We start from the raw sequence: 23145 nt of genomic DNA, 5'->3' as shown, positions 1-23145 counted from the left end.
AATGATCCTGATCATGCCCTCAAAAACATTTGAAGTCAGTGGTGAACTGAATCAAACTAAGTTTTTTACAAAGCCCAAGCCATATCAGTTACAGAACAGTTGACTCCACTCTAGTGTCCTAGCAAAAGAAAGGACATGCCCTTTACTGAAGATAAATCTTATTGACTTCAGTCTCCACCTCATTGTGTTCTTTTGCACAAAATTTTCTGCTTAATACAGTAACAAGGAACACAAAATAGTAAGAAAGTAAGATTCACATGAGAAGGAATAGTCAATGAAGAGATACCTAGAGATGACTCAAGTATTAGAATTATTAGACAAAAACTTTATGATAAAAATGCTGAGGAATTTATTTAAGCATTTGGACAACATTCATAAAGATATGGGGAACTCAGTTAATACGCAGAAGCTATTCAGAAGAATTTAATAGAGAAATCTAGAAATGAAAAGTATAGCAGAAATAAGCAGACTGGACACCAAAGGAAAAAAAAAGCAGTGAACTTGAATGTAGGAAAATAGAAAATATCCAAATCAAAGGGACAAAAGTAATTTTAAAAGATATATCTGAGATCTGTAAGACAGTATCAAGCAGTCTAAAATATAAGTTACTGAAGTCCTGGAAAAAGGGAAGAAAAATGAAGCAGAAAAAATGTTTGAAGACATAACAACCGAGGACTTTCCAAAATGGGTGAAAGACATTAAAACATAAATCCAAATTGGCAAAATCAAGCAGGATAAAATATGTGTGTGTGCGTGTGTGCATGCGTGCACACACACACACAGCTGTGAGCATTTCATGGTCACACACAGCTGTGAGCATTTCATGGTCACACACTGCTCACCAAATAAAAAGACTTAAAAGTAGTCAAAGGGAGAAAAAAGACTCAAATAGTGCCTAATTGCTCATCATCATCGATGAGGGACCGTGGCAATAGTATTATAAAACAGTGAAGTATATAAACAGTCTACACTTAGCAGCTAAAACCACAAGAGTAGTTGTGGAAGTAGGGAAGGAAAACTAGAAGAGGTCTGCCAGGGCACTCCCAGCTTTCAACTAGCAAAGTCTAGAAGAATAGGAGGTGCTGAGCAAACTCCTTTTAGGATTCCAGGTCTTCACAGAGAATTGGTTGGTTACCCTACAAAAAGAAAAGGGAAGGAGCAAGAAAACAACTGCTCTGCTTATATTCTCATCAATTTTCTGTTGCTTACTGGCAGTTTAAAAAAATTGATGTGGAAAAAGCATTTATAAAAATCTTCAGTTATATATAAAAAACTTTAAAAAATAAAAGAAGCTGTCAGTGTGACCCTTGTCATTTTTACATTATTTGATGATGGCTATAGTACTTTACATTTTGAAAAAAGTTTTTTTTTATAATAACAGATTGTGAAAGAGATCTCATTTTGAAGACTTTCATAAATTTTGTGAAGTATTTCAAATATTTCAGTCTGTGAAGTATTTCAAGCACTTTTCTCAAATTGGATTGTGTTGAAGTTTTGAAACTTGTGAGTGCCCCAAATTGGAAGAGCAGTTCTGTGAGGAATTAGGACTATTTATTATGCTTAGGAAAAGGTTTTTGATTCCAGCTAGTCTTTGTTGGTTTCAAATTAAGAAGGAATGAATCATGCCATACTGAAGTGTATGGACATTTTGGGGACTAGCTTATAGGATACTGTGAGAGTTAATTAAAGTAATGGAGTAATTGGTCAGAACTTCTTTTAAGAATGAAATTATGATGTTTAGAGATTTGATTAAGTTGTAACATTTTGGAGACAAGAAAGACTAAATAGTTTTTTAGTCTAGTTTTAAGAGTGAGTTGTAAAATGTCTAAATTTGGACTTTGGCAGAAGGTAGGAAGATAGAAGTACTATTCTTTGAACATACGTACTGAATGTAAGTGAGGGCCATCTCAGCAGTCAGGGTATGGAAGAAAAAGCAGCCAGGAAGTACTTTTCAAAATGCTTGTGGAGTTTTTTTTTATTGACCTTTTTGAGATCCATGACAGCTTGGAACTTGCTGGACACTTTTATATTTGCTATAATTGGGTTTGATCTTAACTGAAAATTGTTTTGTGTGTAGTTTGCTTGATAATACCCCTGATTAAAAATGCTATTACTTATAAATTGTGATAATTAGTACACTTCTTACTTCTTCACCAGTGTGATTGGTTCTAGGGGAAAAGGTAGACTTTGTTATCTATTCTGAAACAGACAAGTACACCAATAGTAACATTTTAACAGTGATAGAAATGTGTAATTCAGGAAAAATATGTAAAATGTTTCTACTTAGTAGAATTTAGTTGTTCTTTATCTTTCCCAAAGGCTCAAACCTTACTCACCAGTGTTCAGAAGAGGGAGTTCTATGGCTTTTGAAAAACATCTAGAGGATCCATTTTGGGTGTTTTTTTCCCCCCCCAAAATTTTTTTTTCAGATTATATACTGAATTATTTTAAATTCAGTTAAAGTAGGGGAGGGAGTGCAATGATGGTGAAAGCTTTTGTATCTTATTCCTAAAAAATGACCCACTTAGGTTATATGGTTCAGTGCCTTTGTTTTAAAAATGAGAAAGCAGAAGCCTAGAGAAATAAAATGCTAACCCAGGATTACATAATAAATGAATAAAGTAAGATAACACTAGAAGTCTGAAAACCTCTGGGTTTTTGGAGTTCAGTGCTTTTCAATACCAGATTGCTTCAAGGAAAAGCTGACAGTTTGGCTTAGAAGAGAACATAGATTTGAAAGGGAATAGGGCTTAAAATATAGTAACTAAATTTTAACATCTTTTCAAAGGGAGTGGTAATAATAAGCATCTTATAATTTCACATTTTTATTCTGTTTTTTTCATTAGTAGTGCATTTGCTTTGGTGTTTGCAGGTTGTTTTCTCGTTTGTAGTCATATTTATTTGTAATTACTTCTAATGTGCTGTTCTCTAAGATAAGGAAACTGAAGCTTAGTTTTTTCGCTGTGAGATTTGTGAGGTGGAAAGTATCCCCTTTTTAATGAAAAAAATTTCAGCATGATTTGATAGCAATATTAGAAAACTGTTGTGGCCATATTAGAAAACACCTAGAAGTCTATCATAAGCTACACAGTATAAGCCAGACTTTTTTTTTTTTTAACATATGAGGGAGCAGGTAGTAAGAATTTAACTGAAAATAGAATGACAGAATTAGGTTTTTCAGATTTCTAGTCTTAGTGCTATTTCTTTTGGATAATTCTGCCCCTTCTTAGTCAAGGGAGAAAATGTTCCTTAGCCTCTGCTAGTAACTGAAGGGATGAAATGCTTCAGATCTGTTTTGTAACTAGGTAAATGGGAACCCACATGTAAGTAACTAAAGGAGTGGCCCTTGGAAGCCAGAGCCCTTTCCCAGAGAATTTGATTCTTCCTCAGCTGTGAATTGGAATGTAAAAAACATTTAAGAAATAATGGAAGGGAGGTGGGAGGAGGGATCGGGATGGGGAATACATGTAACTCCATGGCTGATTCATGTCAATGTATGACAAAACCCACTGCAATGTTGTCAAGTAATTAGCCTCCAACTAATAAAAATAAAAGAAAAAGAAATAATGGAGTTTTGTTGAGGGCTGCCATATCAGTATTTCACCTGCAGTCTGCTTCTCCTTTGAGAGAGAATTCTGTAACATGATTGTATAACCATACCTGTGTATGCTTAATTTGCTATTTGGGCTACTGCTTTTTGCACTGAACAGTATGAAGTCTGACTCTTGGGGAGTTTGAAGACTGTCTTTGAATTAGACACTTATTAATACTTGATGAATAACTTCTGAAGCAGTGATTCTCAACTGTGTGACTCCTGGGATTTCCTGAGACCCTTTCGTGGAGTCTGTGAGGTCCCCGCTTTTCCAACTGTATGCCAGTTGAGGATGTATTTTCTTCATATATTTCAACCAAAACAGTGTATTAAGACAGATTAAATGTAAAAGGTAAAAGAACCTGTCTATAATTTAAGCCAGGCATCAGTGGTATTTGCCCCCCAAAAAGAAACATTATCAGTTTTACCGAAGTTTTATTTTCTTGTGGGAATAAAAAGTATAGGGTACAGGTTTCCCCTGATTTCTGAAAACAGAGTGTTCCTGTGAAACTTTTTTTAAGCCAAAATGTCATAAAGTGAGGAAGTCATTACTTTAGGACACATCTTGTTAATGGGTGCACAAAATAAGTTGGGATAAAGCATAGATACTCACGGACACAGTTCAGAGCTATGGTGGCCTGATGCTGAGATGCCTAGTGTAGTTCTGGGAAAGGATCTTAGCAGTGCCAGTCTTGTCTGCTCATGATAATAGCTACTTCTCTTCAACTTGCTAGAAAACAAATGCTGGAGACTGCTTTTCATCTTTTCTCATAAAAGTGAAAATCCTTTCCAAATTTCTTGTGGTTATTAGCAGTATAGCTCTTCTGTAAAAGTTTCACAAAGTGACATAAAGCAAATTTTCAAAAAGCAAGGGATATGTGTGTTAATTTAAGGTTATTCAATTAGTCATTGAGCTCTGTGCATCCCTGCCCTGCTTTGGTGATATAGCTCAAATTAGAGAAGGTCAGTCATTTCCCAGAACAAATATGGTAATGCTGTTGGAGAGAGGGGAGGCTGCTCTAGCTGTCAAAATAATGTAAGTTCAGAACTGCTCAGGGCCATTTTTGTTGCCACATGGAGAACGCCTGCCTCAGAGTGAAGAAAATTCAAAGGAAACAGAATGGAAAGGGAAGGTCCTGGTAACAGCACTTGAACTCCTGGATCCAGCTGTGCCTACACTTGGACTTCCCATTTGTTTATATCCATAGGTTCCTCTTGTTTACTCTTCCTGCCTCCTCCCAAGTATTTATGTTTAATTGTAATGGGTTTATTTAGTTATTTTAAGCTAAATAATGTAGAATTTTCTCAGTTTTAAATTTTATTATGATAAATAATGGCATATATAATCATTTTAAATAAAAACTCTTCTGGGTTCTCTCTAATTTGTAAAGCATAAAAGGGATTCTGAGACCAAAAATTCGAGAACCAGTGCTCTCAAGGTAAGGAGGCAAACCTGCCATTTCTTGAGGGTAATATAAAAGAATGAAGGAACTAACTAAGTAGTTTTCAGCATTATAATTGCATGTTTTGTGGTAAGTTTTTACCAGTGATAAGAAGTAGTACGTGTGTTGGTCATGGATGGATCATGTTTAGATACGCTTGCTGTGATGTTCATTTTATTTTGTAGAATGAAGTGGGCATGTAATAATTCTAAATGAGTAACCTTTTCTGTAACTAATTACTACGTACAAATAATCTATTTTCCCTCTTTATTTGAATTGGATGAAGCTGTATAATAAACTATGTTGATCGAATTTTTCAATGTATATAGTCTGTTGCAGTGGAATTTGGGTTTTTAAAAGAGTAATTCGAAGTACAGAGTATAATTGCATGACTTTGATGCAAATTAGATATTTTTCTTGACTATAAAGTGAAAATTTGGTAGGAACAGACGTGGGTGTATATCCGTGTTCTAAAGTTACTGAGTTAACATATTTAAATTTAATTTTTAATTCCCACTGCCACCTCCAGTTCCTCCTTCTCAAGATTACTGAAAATGGAAGCTTGGGTTACATTTCATCAGTTATCTTCCACTGAATTTCTAAAGCCTCCAAGAAACTTGAAGAAAACGAAACCAACCACTCTTTGAAATATTGTACTGCAGTACAGTATTTTTTCACTTTACTGTCTCATTATTTTGAAAGTATTAAATAAAAAGTAAAAACTAATGTGATGAGGATGTTAGGATCCGTTAAACCTTTCTATCAGGGCTCTTTTTTAAATGCATAGTTGATTTACAGTGTTGTGTGTTGTGCCAGTCTCTGCTGTATAGCAGAGATTCATGTTTTTTGAAGTCTTTCTGAAGAAAATTAAGTTCTTTTGGGAGATTTTATTAAAAATTTGATATTCCGCATTGCTTTGGCTTTTCTAGCTTATTTAGTGCATGCGTTCCCCTGCCCAGATACAGCTGGAGGAGAATGAGCCTCTTAGATGTTCACCCCATGCTTTTCAGGGGCATTATTATTAGTTGTATCCTTCAGTTCAGTTCAGTTCAGTTGCTCAGTCGTGTCCGACTCTTTGTGACCCCATAAACCGTAGCACGCCAGGCCTCCGTGTCCATCACCACCTTAACAGTATATTCAGAGGTTGCTAAAGTTTTATTTTTATGCCTTTAAAATCATTGATTTGAATGACTTCATAGTGATTCGATGTTAATTTTAAATCCTTACAAAAGTGAGAGATCCAAATGTTTGTGAATGCTCACTTTGCTCCATCTCACTGGACTCCTGTCCCCTATGTGTCAAGTACATGCCCACCTGAGGTCTTTTCTGTTGGGTTCCTTCTTTTTTCTAGAAGGACCTTTTTCTAGAAAGCCAAAAAAGCTTGCTTGTATTACGTTCTGTTCCCTATCTAACTTCAGATCCCTGTTTAAATATCCTTCCCTGATTGTCTGAGCTAGGATCTACTCATTCATTCCTTCTCCTTCGCTTTTCTTTCTCTTTTCCCCCTTCACTCCTTTTCTGTACTTTATTCCCTTATTGTTGTTTATTCACTAAGTCGTGTCTGACTCTTTGCGACCCCATGGACTATGCTGCCAGGCCCCTCTGTCCATGGGATTTTCCAGGCTGAAATACTGAAATGGGTTGCCATATCCTTTTCCTGCATTGACAGGTGGATTCTTTACCTCTGAGCTAGCAGGGAGGCCCTGTATTCCTTTACCTTGGCATTTTTTCTCTTCAGAACTCTTGTCTGTGTGAGAATGCCTTGTACATATGTATGGTCTGTCTCCTACCTACATCCCCAGTGAAATAAATTCTGTACGGATAGGGACTTTATTGTTTTCAAATTTGTATCCCCAGGATTCTAGAACAGTACCTGGAATTTTAGGTGCTTATTAAATGTTTGAAAGGTGAATGTGCTGTTAGAAGATAATCTATAAACTAAAGTTTTATTCTCAGAAATTTATGAAAATGGAAAAGAAAGGGCCCTGACAAATGAGCTAATGATCTAGTGAAATTTGTACGTATATTCTTTTTTCTCTTTCTTTCAGTATCATCTCAGGTACTGTGTTAGGTACAGAGGCTACATATACGAGTAAGAAGTTGTATTTTTGGATTTTATTTTTGATGAAACTATTTTATAGTTTATATTTTATCAGTATACTATAAAGTTGCTACTCATTTTTATAGATTTGAAAAGAGTGCTGTATTATTTTTTTATATATCTACACAATACCCCATGAACAAATTAAACCTAAGGATTACACTCTTTGAGGATTCTAAGGGATTTACTATCTAATTTAGTACTTGTCTGCCAGGGGCTGTTGAACTTATGCTTGAAATCTTTCTAATGATAGAGAATTCACTTTCTTTCAGGCAGTTTATTCAGCCTTTGGGAGGCCTCTGATTATTAAAAAATTCCATCTCTATTTTAAACCAGAATCTCTTGCTTCCACTTACTGGTTCTAATTATATCCCACAGAGTATGTATTGAATAAATGTGATCCTTCTTTCTTGTGATAGCCCTTCAATTATTTGAAAACCTACCAAGTTCACTCTGACATTTCAGTTTTCCAGGCCAAGAATCCTAGCAAGCTCTCTGATGATGATATGCATTTCCATTCTGGTCACTTTCTAAGAGTGTTTGGGTTTGTTTATACATTGATAAAAGGTGGCACCTAGAAGTGAAAGCGGTGGCGCTCCCTGCTGCACACCAGAGCGACACCGGTTCCTCTCGAGTTCTCCGTTCTCTGTTTATCTTGATGATCTGTTTTCCTTCATTTCACATGTTATCTCATTTGGCTTTTATAAATTAAAATATGTGGTTGCTTCCCCTTCATCTCACACTCCTCAGTGCTATTTTGTAGTTTCTGGTTTTGTGTTTTCTTGCTCCCCTTCCCCTCCCTGACTCCCTTCCCCACAATAGACGCACAGAAGGGTAATTGAAGTTGGAGCTGGTCAGAATTACTCTTTATTGGCAGATTATGTTTTTGCTGGTCTTAGAAGTACTTATGAAACTTCGTGGAAATTCAGCCTGTTTTCTAAGTAGAAATGAATTTTATCACAGTTTCAGTATTATTGCTTTGTCCTTAACATTTTCAGAATGTGATTATTTTTTTCTCTTTCCTTGATCTGAATGATTTCAGCCCCACTTTTCTTTCACGTGCTTCCAGAATGCTAGTAGTATAGCAGAGGGTAAAGCCTGGCTCTGAGGAGATAAAGTGTCATTCAAATCACAAACCTTTTGTCAGTAGCAGCAACTGGTAAAGTACCTCATGAACAGTCTTTGCTTACCATGGAGACAGTTTTTAAAAATAACTGACCCCTTACTATCAGAATATAGTTTTTTTTTGATTCATAATTTAAATATTTTTACTTCATTAATTTTGCATAGTAGGTTATTATTGCTCTATGCTCAGATGAAGTAGCAGTGGTACTTTTAATTAAGACAAATAGTAAAAAGAGCACATTGTTTGCCTTTTGTCCCTGACCCATGACATTCTGTATATTAAACTTCTGTATTCAGATTATTTTTTACTTAGCTGTAATTTGTAAGTACATACCTTCTTTTGTTTTCAAAAGTATTGAAATAAAAATGAAATGGCTTCCTATAGGACTTAAGAAAAATTACCTCCCAGATACATATTTCCTGCTTTGCTGTTAAATGTGAAATTGTAAACCTTACTTCTACTATGTAATTTGTAGTCTAACATTTTAAAAAGTAATCTGCCTTTCAGACCGTTTTAAGTATTTTGCATTTTTTTTGTATGGTTGTTGATTCATTATGATTGTTGTGACTTCTTAGTCTTGATTTGAATTGCTTTTAATAAGAGATTTTGAGCAAAGATTCAGCAATTCTATCTTGTTGTTTTATAAAACTGCAGTGTAGACCATAATTTAAAAATATCTTTCTCCACAGTTTTAGCTGCTAACATTTTAATTCACTATTAAAGTGTCCTGTTTAAAAAATAATGGAGGGAATGGAATAGATTTGATGTTTGGCTAAGAGAAATATGAAGTGACAGTTATTAGAAAGGTCATTATTAAACTAAAAATTCGTCACAGCTATCAATCCAATACTCAGTCAAATTATAGCATTTGGACTCAGTGTAGACAGACTGAATTTTTCATTAACAACAGTTGCAATAAAACAGTATAAGATAGTGATAGTATTTTATATATATATGTATGTATTTTACCACAGTGATTTCTGGTAAACTAAAGTGTATTTAGCTTAATGCCTTGTTAGGTTAAGCTTTAGTTGACGGTGCTTATTCAGGTTACCTAACATGATTAAGTATCGTTTCGTCATCTCTCGTGCAGTTACCAGATTGCCAGTATAAGTGTGTCTGTAGGTACAGCTTGAGGTTATTGTCCCATTTCTTCATGCTTATTTCATCATAGATTTAAGTACTTTCATGCTCATTATGGTAAACATGAAAAAATAACTTACCACAAGTCATTTTGTCTGCATTTTTAAAATGGTTGGTTTAAATAAGTATATTAAAATAAATTTCAAAGAGAAAGTGCTTAAAAATCTGATGTACCATTGAAATGAATTTTTTTTCTTTCTATTTAGGATGTAATTCACTTCGAGTCTTTGTGAATAAATGGAAGTAGGTCTGAGGAAAGTGGATTTGTGATTACTAACAGACACCCGGAAACTTAGCTTGGTAGCACAGCAGACATGAATCACCTCATGACACGTCTCATTCCTGGGGGTCAGAAGTTTGGAGCAGGTTGGCTGTGTAGTCTCTCAAGAGATTGTGGTCAAGTTCTTGGTCAGTGCTGCAGTCTTTTCAAGGTTCACTGGGGCTGTAGAATCGGCTTCCATGTTCATTAATATGTGGCTACTGGCGAGAGACCTTAGTCCACCCTGGGAGGGCCCTCATTTCGTAGCCACATGGTACTCCCCATAAGGCTGCTTGAGTATCCTTGAAGCATAGCAGCTGATTTCTCTAGAATAAATGATTCCAGAAAAAGAACAAAGAGTATGCCATTGTGTCTTTTATGACCTCGATGGTATCTGACCTCAGAAGTCAGATACTGTCACTTCTGCCATACTCTGATTGTTTAGAAGCAAGGCACTAAATTGGGTCTACTCTGAAAGAGTGGGGAATTTGGCTCTGCCTTTTGAAGGGAAGACTGAAGACTTTGAAGACAGTCACCAGAGCCATGTACTGTAGGGAATCTTCACAGCATATGATAAATGTACTGGTTCCTTAACAGAGCAGTTCTCAATTCTGATACTATATCAGACTTACCTGTGCAGCTTTTATAAGATAAATGAAGCAAAATGCAGATGGTTACCTATTAGACCTGTTGATTCATGTGCAGTCAGATTTTCCGTAAGTGTTACTACTGTGCAATCAGAGTTGTCCACTGCCTTTAAGATGTGCTTTTTGTTTCAGTGATGTGTTACTGCTGTACTTCTGTAGAATTGTTACATTCCAGGTGTGTATAGGAATTAAGACTTTTTGGTATATGTATTATAGCATAGTTTTCTAGCTTTAGTGTATATAGGTTCCTTATTAATACTCTTAGTTTTTGAACTTTTAGTAGAACTTGTGGAATTATATTTTGTGTTTATTATTGTTAGAGTTAAGATTGCTAACAATTTTACAGTAAAGAGCAATAAAAAGGAAGGATGTCATGTATTGTGCTGTTCATTCGCTTAGTTGGATCCGACTCTTTGTGACCCCACGGATTGTAGCACACCAGGCTTCCCTTCCCTGTCCTTCACCATCTCCCGGAGCTTGCTCAAACTCATGTCCTTTGAGTCAGTGATGCCATCCAACCATCTCATCCTTTTTCGTCCCCTTGTCCTCCCGCCTTCAATCTTTCCCAGCATCAGGGTCTTTTCTAATGAATCATGTTTTTCCTCAAATGAACTAAGTTATCCTACCTCTCCCCCTTGTTTGTAGTCACTGTCTCTCCCTACTGTGATTCCCTAATGTATTTGTCCTTTTTTTAAAGCCATGATTGGTGAGTCTTTTTGTGTCATCTGTCCTTTGAAAATCCAATTTACTGAACATTGTTTATATTGCTGGCGTGAAATTAACCCAAGCTAGGAAGTTAAATCTAACCTGGGGGTGGAGTGGGTTCTGAGTTGGGTTTTTGCCAAGTTGGTGGCAGTAGAAAGTGAGGCAAATGGGGCTGAGGAATTCAGAGGTTTATGGAAATAATGGACTCTGAGGGGAAGAGCACAGGGGGAAATGAATTAGAGGAGCTATGTCTTGGACAGCTGCTAAGTGTATAGGGACGCATTGTAGGGTCTTTTGCTAGGATGGCTAAGAAGTAAATTGGTGGCTGTAACTAGATGTTTGTAGCAGTAAGTCATTGGAGGTCTGGTGTTTGGGTGGATCACTGTAAGAAACAATGCGGTTGGGGTCTGCAGTGTTGAGAGAGTGGACTTTAGAGTAAGAAGTTCAGGTTTAAATCTTGGTTCTGTTACTAACATGTAGTCTGAAGTAGTTTGCCTAGTTTTTTTTCTGAGCCTCAGTTTCATCAGTAAAATGAGAGCTAAATACAGAGTGTAAAGTATGGAACACAGTTCATGGCTCAGATGAGGGTTCGGTAAATGTTAGTGCTTAGCTGTTGCTATGATTTTATTTACCCTAACTTGGAAAATGATCGTTAATTAAATAGGTAACAGCTTTAGCTTAGTTGAAAAACCATTATCTGCTTTTTAAAAATTCGATGGGCATGGTTTGGGCATCAAAGTTTCCCTCCTGACCCTGTTTCATTTTCACTGACTTGCTACTCTCCATCCCCATCAACAGGCAAGCATAGTTTATACTTACACATATTCCGTTATTCAGACATAAGCCACTCCAAGTATAAAATCTCCTTTTCTCCCCACACATGGTAATATACTAGACAGATGTTTTCTGTCTTGCCTTTTAAACGTAACAAACTGATAGGGAAGTTTTTCCGTGACGAAAACTCCCCCATTCTTTTTTGTCCTTTTGTTGTATGCCATTCTCTTGTGTAGATTTAGTATATTTTCTTTTTCCAGTCCTCTGTAAACGGACAGTTGCAGATTTTTATTTTATAATCAGTGTGACACTGAATACCTTGTACACAAGTCATTTTGAACATGTAAGTATATCTGTAAAGTTTATTCACTGAAATAGAATTGCTGGATCAGTTGCATTTGTGACCTTGATATGCCATACCCTAGTATCTGCTGAGTTCCTCTCAGCAGCCATAATGTATGAAAACTGGTTGTTTTCCCCTTAGTCTTGCCTCTAGGATATATTTTCATATATTTAGGTTTTCTCAACTTTGTAACAGAAAAATGATATTTCATTATAGTTTAAGTTTGAATTTCTCTTATGGATGAATGAGGTTGTATTTTTACTCATTTAAGAATTGTTTTTTTTTTTTTCTGTTTAGTATTTTGTTTGACTTTTTAAGGCTTCTTTATACTCCTAAGTTTTGTTTTTATTTGTATTAATATAATCAAAGTACTCTTTTGCAATGCAATTCAGAAAGTGTTCATTACTCCAGAGTTATAAGATAACTTTTTCTTGTTTTCTTCTAATACTTGTAATGGTTTCATGTTTTTACTGTGGTGTATGGGATAAATTATGGGTCCAACTTAATTTTTTAGAAAGATAACTGCCAAGTTTTCTCAGTGGCATTTATTTTGTAGTTCATTTCTTCTTCCTTGATTTGGATATCATCTTTGTAAAATCTGTATTTCTATATGTATTTGGGTCTGTTTCTAAACTTTCTTTTGTTTCATATATTTTGTGGTATGTTTTCAAGTTTCCCTTTATTGTCCTCTTTTTCAGATACTGTCTGACAATTATTTACCTTGTTTGGGGGAGAATAGCCTCTTGGTATTTTTATTGGTAGCACATTGCTTATTAGTTTTTGATGTTTTGGTATTGTCCATAATTTGTTGTCACTTCTTTTTTTTTAAATAATAGAACTTTCTGAATCTTTAGTACATGATTTAGTATATGTTTGGTAGGATACTGAATGATGACTATATGTACCGTGTAAAGTATATTAATATGAGGGAGAAAAACTTCTAGGTCGTCATTGCTTTCTGTGAATTAGATGATGCTTACTTGTTTAACTATCATGCTGACTTAGTTTGTAATTGGAATTTATAGAGTGTGCAGTTGTTTGTGGCTAAATTTCCTTCATCATTGCTCTTTTCTTCAGCTGTGATGCAGATCCATCAGCCCTGGCAAAGTATGTTCTCGCTTTGGTAAAGAAAGACAAAAGTGAAAAAGAGTTAAAGGCATTATGTATTGATCAACTGGATGTATTTCTTCAAAAAGGTAAGATCTTTGGTTTCAAAATATTGCTTTGATAACTTACTTAAAACAAGATTCAGAGAGTATTAAAGGAGTTTGGTAAGAGACAGGCTGTAACTAATAAAGTTGAACAGATAGTATAATTACTGGTTATATTCATGGCTTATTTATAATGGAAATCTTTTTTTTTTTCTGTTAACGTCCTGTGCTCATTCTTAAAGAATGCTGATATTTTTCCTTAAAAGTTAAGAAAATGACTGAAAGATAGTACTGTTTAGGAACCTACTACTGATGTTGTCTAGCACAGTGCTTCTCAACTTTTTTCACTTTGCCAGCAACTAGGTAATGATGATATTTCTGTTTGGCACACCAGGCAGGCTACATGGAGACCAGTGATGGCTGGTGGGGACTGACCCACAGGCTCTGCCATTCATTCTAGCCCTCAGTATCCTGAGAGTTGACTGAATTCGTATTACCATGGGACTTGTACCATAACACACTGGTTGGAAAGCTGTCAGTCTTAGTATGGTTTTTAGATTTGTAAAAATCAAGATATATTTCATCATACTGAAGTCTGATGTGAAGGAGTGGAGAATAACTAGAAAATATGTTTTAATCTGTGCTGGGTTTTGTTTTATTGTTAGAGACACAGATATTTGTGGAAAAACTTTTTGATGCTGTGAATACAAAGAGTTATCTACCTCCTCCAGAGCAGCCATCATCAGGAAGCTTAAAGGTAGAATTTTTTCAGCACCAAGAAAAAGATATAAAAAAAGAAGAGGTAAGAATTTGTGTTAAACTTTCGTGTTCTTTAAAAACATATTTGGAGTAGTTAAATTGAGTTTTATTTTTTGTATCTGTGTTGTAGTCCTCAGGACCATCTCTAGGTTTGATTAACAGGACTCAGGATATAGTCATTGTCATGGCTATGATATCTTACAGTGAAAGGATACAAAGCAAGATCTGCAAAGGAAAAAAAGTGTAGCATGCAAAGTCTGGGGTAGGAACAAGTTTGCAGAGGTTTCTTCCAGTGGAGTCAAAGAGGATGCACTTAATGCGTAGTGACAACACGTGTGAGCCAGGGAAGCCCCGTAGAGACACAGTGCCCAGGGTTTTTATTTAGGACTGGTTACATGGGCACCTTCAGCCTAGGATTTACCAAACTTCCAAACTCTGAGGAGAAAAGCAGATGTTTAGCACAAACCACATTGTTTATCCAGACAGTTCAGGCTTCAGTTCAGTTCAGTTGCTCAGTCATGTCCAACTCTTTGCGACCCCATGGACTGCAGCACACTAGGCTTCCCTGTCCATCACCAACTCGGAGCTTACTCAAACTCATGTCCATTGAGTCAGTGATGCCATCCAACCATCTCATCCTCTGGCGTCCCCTTCTCCTCCTACCTTTAATCTTTCCCAGCATCAGGGTCTTTTCAAATGAGTCAGTTCTTTCATCAGGTGGCCAAAGTATTGGAGTTTCAGCTTCAATATCAGTCCTTCCAACGAGTATTCAGGACTGATTTCCTTCAGGATGGACTGGTTGGATCTCCTTGCAGTCCAAGGGACTCTCAAGAGTCTTCTCCAACACCACAGTTCAAAAGCATCAATTCTTTGGTGCTCAGTTTTCTTTATAGTCCAACTCTCACATCCATACATGACCACTGGAAAAACCATAACTTTGACTAGACGAACCTTTGTTGGCAAAGTAATATCTCTGCTTTTTAATATGCTGCCTAGGTTGGTCATAACTTTTCTTCCAAGGAGCAAGCATCTTTTAATTTCATGGCTGCAGTCACCATCTGCAGTTCAGGCATGGTGAACTATTATCATTAGGGTATGATGGGAACCTTCCAGAAGTCATAGTTTGCAGATGTCAACCGAGGGCTTCCCTTGTCAGCAGCCCTGTCTGTTTATTTCTTTGGCTGCACTGGGTGTTCTGTTGCTTTACATGGGTTTTCTTTAGTTGCGACAAGCACAGGCTACTCTTGGTTGCGGTGCCAGGCTTCTCATTCTGGTGGCTTCTCTTGTTGCAGAGCATTGGCCCTAAGCATATGGCCTTCAGTAGTTGTGGCACACAGGCTCAGTCGTTGTCACTCGTGGGCTCTAGAGCTCAAGCTCAGTAGTTGGGGCGCATGGGCTTAGCTGCTTTGTACCAAGTGGAATCTTCCTGGATCAGGAATCAAACGCATATTCCCTGCTCTAGCAGGTGAATTCTTATCCACTGCACCATTAGGGAAGTCTCCAGCAGCCCTTTCAAAGATAACAGTCACAGGTGTGCTTTGAACTCTTTTGTGCATATCATCTTACAGGTATGGGCTCCTATTATCTGTGTTCTAGGAATATAACCAGACTGTCAGTAGATCTGCTTGTTTCTGCCTTACATGCATTTTGCAAGGTACTATTTTTAAGGTAGTCAAATAAAAGGGCCTTCACAAGGCAATAGAAGTGACTTATGCTTTAAGAGTTTTTGAAGTTTTTACCTTTTGTACAAGTTTACCACTCTTGTCTAATAATCATATACTAATTCAGATTTCCTTAGTTTGATGTTAAATATTGTAATTTTAAAAATAATTGTTGACAGGCTATAATATAATATGTCCATGGTTAGTCTAGTTTTAGGTCAAACAAATCTTGGTTAAATTTTTGCCTTTCCCAGCCACTGTTTTGTGACCTTGAAATTACTACTTTTCCAACCCTTACTCAGCTGTGAAATGGAAATATTATAGGGTTATTGTGAGGAATAGTAAAATAAGGTCTGTGAACACTTGGCAGAATATGTGGCTCAAACTAGGTTCTCAATAAATGATAGTTGCAATTATTGTTGAGGGATTGTTAAGTGGTGGGTGATGTGGTTTAATTGTGACCCTTGGTTCTTTCACCTGATACTCTGGTTTTTTTTCCAGATTATATAAGTAATATATGTTTATTATGTAGTAATATATTTGCTATGTATTATGTAATAATTCTCAAATGTATCTTTATTTCTATGTCTGAAAGCATTTACACACATGTATGTAGTTTCTCACACACATACATAAAACACCCTCATTACTTTTATCTTCTGGGGAAGACCAGAAATTATTATAACTTCATGCTTTGTACCTAATAGTACAGGGGTTCTAGAACGTTAGTGAGGAAGAATGGGATATTGGGTATTGTCTTGGCAACTGTTTATGCAACATAGAGATATACAATAATTCATTTAAATTTTACCCGTTGATGAATTAATGTTGAAACTTTAGTCTTACATCTGTTGTTACAATAATATTTCACCACAGTTGTTTTGACCAGTTGTGAAGGATATTTATCCCTCATCTTTTAGAACTGAAATGTCAGATGGCAGTCTGTGTTTTAAATGCTGTGGGTGTTTTAAAAGTTCCCAGTTGGGCATGTACCATGGAATATGGCAATCTGTCAACATAGATTACTTACAAGAGTGCATGGAAGCAAATAGAAGGGAAAAAGTGCAACAGGAGGTTTTGGTTTTGTTTTCCAAGTGGAGGGTGGAAATGGATAGGAAGTGTTGAACAAAGTACTTAAAAGCAAGAAAAAATAAAGCAAATTGTTAAAAGAAAACTTTTAAGCATTGTTTCTCAGAGTTTGGTCTGTTGATAGGATTTCCATTTACTTTCTCATTCAGGGGCACTTGACAGTGAGAGGCTTTTACCCAAAGGGATGCTGAAATAACTGGCATAAACCTGGACATGTTTGTGCTATTTCATTTATTTATTTGTTTTTATGCTGTCTTGTAGACTTATCTGCATCAGAATATCTTAGGGTTTTTATTAAAAATCTTGAGCCTTATCATATTTATAGATGCTCATGTTTAATATTTTCTCAGTTTGTCTATCCTCTAAATAAATCCTTTTTTTCTCTAATACCTCTTAATGTCCTGTGGAACCCGTTTTTTGGGCAGCATGGAAAACTGGTTTAGGGAAAGCAGCACTGATCATGGAAATGTGTTTAAGGACTGCTTTCTATTAATTGTATAATATGGATTGTAGGAAGAGGACTATACAGCTGTCATACTGCTATGAGAAACTAGAGAACTATTTTCACTTGTTTATTTTCACATGTATTATTTTCTCAAGCGTTTTCTTTTTCTGTGACTTGGTTAATTCTACTGCATTCTCCTTTAAAACCCCTGATGTGTTGGTGCCAGACCAAATTCATGAGAAGGAATAAAATTGGCTTTCCAGTAATTATGTTAAAATTAGGACGTGTGTGCATGCTTAGTCGCTTTAGTCATGTCTGACACTTTGTGACCCTGTAGACCTTAGTCTGCGAGGCTTCTCTGTCCATGGGACTCTCCAGGCAAGAACACTGGAGTGGGTTGCCATGCCCTTCTCCAGGAGGTCTTCCTGGCTCAGGGATCAAACCTGCATCTCTTTTGTCTCCTGCATTGGCAGGTGGAGTCTTCACCACTAGTGCCACCTGGGAAGCCTGTAAAGCGAGGACACTTGTTTAAGATGTTTTTGTCACTACTGTTAACTAAGATAAACATTTATGAATTTCTTTACCATTCACTTTAACTTTGAGCAAGCCTGTCTTTTATTGTTAAATGTACTTAGAAGAGAAATTTATTTTGTTTGAGTGCTTTCAGAAGAAGACTACATTGCTCTTGTATTTTGTTGTTGTTGTTCAGGGGCTAAGTCATGTCTTACTCGTTGTGACCCCATGGACTGCAGCACAGCAGGCTTCTCTGTCCTTCACTATCTCCTAGGGTTTGCTCAAATTCATGTCCATTGAGTCAGAGATGCTATCCAACCATCTCATCCGAGGCCACCCACTTCTTTGGCCTTCTATCTTTCCCATATATTTTAATACCAGCTAAGTTATTGAAGCAGTAACATGACAAGGAATAACTGTTATTAAACTTATACACGTTTTTCTTTGTATATCAGATCACAAAGGAGGAAGAGCGAGAGAAGAAGTTTTCTAGAAGGCTAAATCACAGTCCTCCTCAGTCAAGCTCCCGATACAGAGAAAATAGGTGATTGATTTGAACCATGTTTAATTTTTAGACATTGCTTATCTTTATATGAATATTTAGACTTGATATTCCTTTACATAGGGGCAAGTATTATCTACTCTTTTATTAGTCTAGGAAAGTAGTAACTTGATCCTTTTCTATCAAGAATAACTAGGAGAAATTTGAAGGTACTAGAAGTGAGATTTAGAACAGTGCTTGGTATATGTTAGTTATTGTTACTATTTTTATTCCTAACTTCAATTCCAGTGAAGTCTTACTCTGAGACCTTTTTTACCCAAAGCTTCCCTTTAGAGTGAATAAATTATTTTTCCCATTAAACCTTCAAAAGCATTTAGAGTGCAGTGCATGTGATACTTGCCTATAATTACGAGACTGTGCAAGACAGAATATACAATAGGACATATGTATAGATGCCTGTGTGTATATGAGTAAGGCTTTGAAAGAGTTGGGGTTTTTTTGGGGCGGGGGTGGGTACTGTGAAGGGCTTTTAGAGTGCTTAAGCAGATCATGTTAAGTTTTTCAGTTTTCTGAGTCTCCTATGTTTGTATTCATAAGATGGGATAAAGAATAATAATGTTACAAGAATAAAACAGAACTTTTGCATTTGGTTAGAGTTTTTCCTGTATCCACTTGAATATTTTCAATAAAAAAGTTCATATATTTCTTTAGAAGTCGTGATGAGAGGAAAAAAGATGATCGTTCTCGCAAAAGAGATTATGATCGAAACCCCCCTCGAAGAGATTCATACAGAGACCGGTACAACAGAAGACGAGGGCGAAGTCGCAGTTATAGCAGGAGTCGGAGTCGAAGTTGGAGTAAAGAGAGGCTTCGTGACAGAGATAGGGATAGAAGCAGGACTAGAAGCAGGAGCAGGACACGAAGCAGGGGTAAATAATCACATATGGGTATATTTTGCCTGGCACTTCTATTGTGAAAACAATTTTGTATTTGAAGGTTTTAAAAATTGTTTTGTCAGTATTATCTTTATTTTTTCTATCTTGCTGTATTTTATATGTCTGAGGAACTATTAAAAAATTTCTTTTGAGACTTTTACTTTATGCAAATTATAACCACAGTGTACTACTGCATACCCATCAGAATGATTGAAATTAAAAAGACTAGCTTTACTCAGAGTTGGTGAGGGTGGGGAATAAGCTGGAACCCTTTGGAAAATACTTCAACAGTGTCTTAAAAATGTTAATCCTGTATCTACCAATGACCCATTCCACTCTTGAGTGTTTACTTCAGAGAAATGAAAGTGTATTTCCACACAGAGAGATATACAGATGATCATGCAGCTTCATTTGTTATAACCAAAAGCTGGAAACAGTCCATCAACAAGTGAATGGATAAACATTGTGGTATAGCCATAGAATGGATAAAAAGGAAAAAAAAACTATTGATACATGCAACAAAATAAATGAATCTCAAAATGATCATGCTGATTGAAAGAAGCCACACAGAAAACAGAGTGTGTATATGAGAGAGGGAGAGAGAGAATTTTAGAAAATGCACACTGATCTTTGATGACAGGAAGCAATTCAGTGGTTGCCTCGGATGAAGTAAAGGAGGGGTGGATCATTAAGGAGAACAAGGATGCCTTTAGGGGGGTGATAAGTATGTACAGTATATACCTTACTGTGATTGTGATGTTTGGTTTCATAGGTATATGCATAGATCAAAATTCATTAAATTGTATCTTTTAAGTATCTTCAGTTTATTTCTCACTTAGACCTCAAAACTATGAAAACAGTTAAAAATTTCATTTCAGATGTGTGCATTTGTAAGAGTGTGTCATTTTCAACATGTATAATTTTTCTTTCAGTGTGTATTACTGAAAGGAATATGTTGCAGGCAATAAAACAGCTTAACACCTTAGAGTAAAATACCTTTACTCAAGCTTAGATTTTTACTCCCCTTGTGACCTTTACTGTATAGTTACTTTTAGTCTTTAGAAAATCATGACTTTTTTTTATAATCCCAGTATTTCTGTTACTCTGTTCTTAAGAGTTTTTTTCGTGTCATCTAGGTGTTCTAGGCCTTTCTACACATTACTTCACTTAACTAATCTCCTTAATATCTTTTCTCTTTCCATGGTAAATTTTCTTTTCTTGGCCCAGTTAATTTGTTTTTATTTATTATGAACTCCTTTTCCTTCCTCTTTAAGTATCCATTCTCATCTTCAGCAGTGTTCACTGTATGAAGCCATGTTAGGACCTGTAAATGGATAACAACTAAATGTTCATCACAAAAAAAAAATAACTACTTTGATTGCATATTTTGTTTTATTGGCTAAAGTTTTGCATACTAAAATTTCAATGAAGAAAATAAAAAATCTCTATTCTATAAATAAAACTCCAAGAAAAATCTCTTAAGTATAGCAACTTTATGTGTGGCTTTTTAGTTTAGATCATAACAAAAAGAAGTAACTTATCTTGAAACATTGTTTATATATTGAGTAGTTTTTAAAAGGAGGGTTGTGTAAAATTTGAACTTTTTTTTATGTTTAGCAAAAATATCTATTAAATTTGGGACTTTGATGTTGTTTTTAATTGAGTGTGGTTTTTCAAGTCATTTATATTTTGTTGCAGAAAGGGATCTGGTAAAACCTAAATATGACCTGGATAGAGCAGATCCATTAGAAAACAATTATACTCCAGTCTCTTCGGTACCTAATATTTCATCTGGCCACTACCCTGTACCTACTTTGAGCAGCACTATTACAGTAATTGCTCCTACTCATCATGGTAACAACACTACCGAAAGTTGGTCTGAATTTCATGAAGACCAGGTGGACCATAATTCATACGTAAGACCACCAATGCCAAAGAAACGGTGTAGAGACTATGATGGTAAGCCTGTCAACCACTTCATGAAGTATGAATTAATATTTTCAGCTGAGTAAATTCTGTAATTTTAGGCTATACACAGTTACTCAAATACTTAACCTTTTGGAAATAGTGGGAAATTAATTTTAGGGACTTCATGAATTCCTCAGTATGTTACTGAAGTCTTTGTTAGTCACCACTGACTAATATCAATTTAAAGATAGTGTTTATTTGCACTTAAGTCTTAACATATTTTTGGAATTTACCAAACAGAGGAATATCTACTGAGTTATTTATCAGAAAATTGACGACTGATGTGTTCTTGACAAAACTTACTTAAAAATCAGGGTTATTAGCATGTAAGTAAAATCTAGAAATGTATCACCTATGTAAGACTTTTATAAATGAACTGAAGTCTCTTAAGATTTTATGTAAAAATTTTGTAAATTTATTAAAACTGTAGTTTCAGTATCCTTGAAGTTTTAAGTGAGAGATTTAAATAAAGGAAATGTTTCTAATGGTAAAAATAAGACAGAAATACCTATTTTACATCATATTGCTAGCCAGGAATACTCATGTTAATTTGGTGATACATTTTTTAATGTGTATGTTAGCTATATTATCACTTAATGAGGGTTTTATATTACTGGAAATTAGTAGGTAGTTCTTATGATATGGTTATTTATACTTGCCCAATATTAAAAATATTCCAATTTTTAAATATCTTACTTTTGTTGACTTAGAGAAAATGTCCAGCACTTTTCATATTTCTTTTTAACTATTTTTCCTCACAGAAAAGGGTTTCTGTATGAGAGGAGACATGTGCCCTTTTGATCATGGAAGTGACCCAGTAGTTGTAGAAGATGTCAATCTTCCTGGTATGCTGCCTTTCCCAGCACAGCCTCCTGTTGTTGAAGGACCACCTCCTCCTGGACTCCCTCCTCCACCACCAATTCTTACACCCCCACCTGTGAATCTGAGACCCCCTGTGCCACCGCCAGGCCCATTACCACCCAGTCTACCACCTGTTACAGGTAAGTAAATGTGTTTGCCTGTACTTATTATCTACCCATTCACAGTCTTTTATAAAAGTTAATAGTTTGATGCTTGCCTTTGTTAGAAGTATCTGTAGTAATCCTATATATGCCTGCTAGAAATTAAGAGTAAGATACTCCCATTTGGAATATATTTTGTAGGCCAGTGGGCTTCCAGGTGTCGCCTGCCAATGCAGGAGACATAAAGAGACGCGAGTTCGATCCCTGGGTTGGGAAGATCCCTTGGAGGAGGTCATGGCAACCCACTCCAGTTTTATTGCCTGGAGAGTCCCATGGACAGAGGAGCCTGGCAGACTACAGTTCATAGGGTCACAAAGAGTCAGACATGACTAAAGTGACTTACCATGGCATGGCACAGCCAAACTCATGGTTTACTGTGGTTTAGGGTGACCCTGAATTATGTATATCCCTGATGAATCCCAGCTGTCTGTAGCCCTTTCGAGCTTAAGACAAACCTGTTTTGGAATACGTTAAATGGATATTTTACCCTTGAAAACTATTTCATTTGTAAGAGCTTGATTTTTATAGATACTATTATTTGATAAATGAGCATATCATGTTTGGATATACAATAACTTATTTTATTTGTTTGCTTCCAGATGATATTTCTTATTCTTTGGTTTTGACAGGACCACCACCTCCACTTCCTCCTTTGCAACCGTCTGGCATGGATGCGCCCCCAAACTCTGCAACCAGCTCTGTTCCTACTGTGGTAACAACTGGCATTCATCACCAGCCGCCTCCTGCTCCTCCCTCTCTTTTTACTGCAGGTGCAGTTTTAGGCTTTCTATATTAATAATGTCATATATAGTTTAGAGAAGAGTTCTAGGTGAGGGATTTAAAAATATGTAGAGAGTGAATTGCTCTATCAGGTCTGTTCTCACTAAAATTTTATGGAATAAACATGGTGAATATACATTAAATATAAGTCCTCAGTTACGATTTTTAAAAAATGAAGTTTTTAACAG

General features: G+C 36.0%; 1 protein-coding gene across 16 annotated transcripts in view; it reads left to right on the top strand.

The window, feature by feature from the left end:
* Positions 1-23145, top strand: part of RBM26 (RNA binding motif protein 26) — a 79737-nt gene that overhangs the window by 13346 nt on the left and 43246 nt on the right. For 11 of the 16 annotated variants that reach the window (XM_043891567.1, XM_043891566.1, XM_043891558.1 and 8 more), the window contains exons 2-8: positions 13210-13328; positions 13949-14085; positions 18206-18294; positions 18964-19181; positions 20886-21146; positions 21917-22156; positions 22777-22947. In XM_043891567.1, the coding sequence (XP_043747502.1) occupies positions 13210-13328; positions 13949-14085; positions 18206-18294; positions 18964-19181; positions 20886-21146; positions 21917-22156; positions 22777-22947 (1235 nt within the window). The remainder of the gene's footprint in view (positions 1-13209; positions 13329-13948; positions 14086-18205; positions 18295-18963; positions 19182-20885; positions 21147-21916; positions 22157-22776; positions 22948-23145) is intronic. The other 5 variants (XM_043891569.1, XM_043891568.1, XM_043891563.1 and 2 more) reach the window with 1 other exon arrangement.

Source organism: Cervus elaphus, chromosome 30, assembly GCF_910594005.1.
Source record: "Cervus elaphus chromosome 30, mCerEla1.1, whole genome shotgun sequence".
Classification (NCBI taxonomy): Eukaryota; Metazoa; Chordata; class Mammalia; order Artiodactyla; family Cervidae; genus Cervus; species Cervus elaphus.
This window is presented reverse-complemented; position numbering and strand designations above follow the sequence as displayed.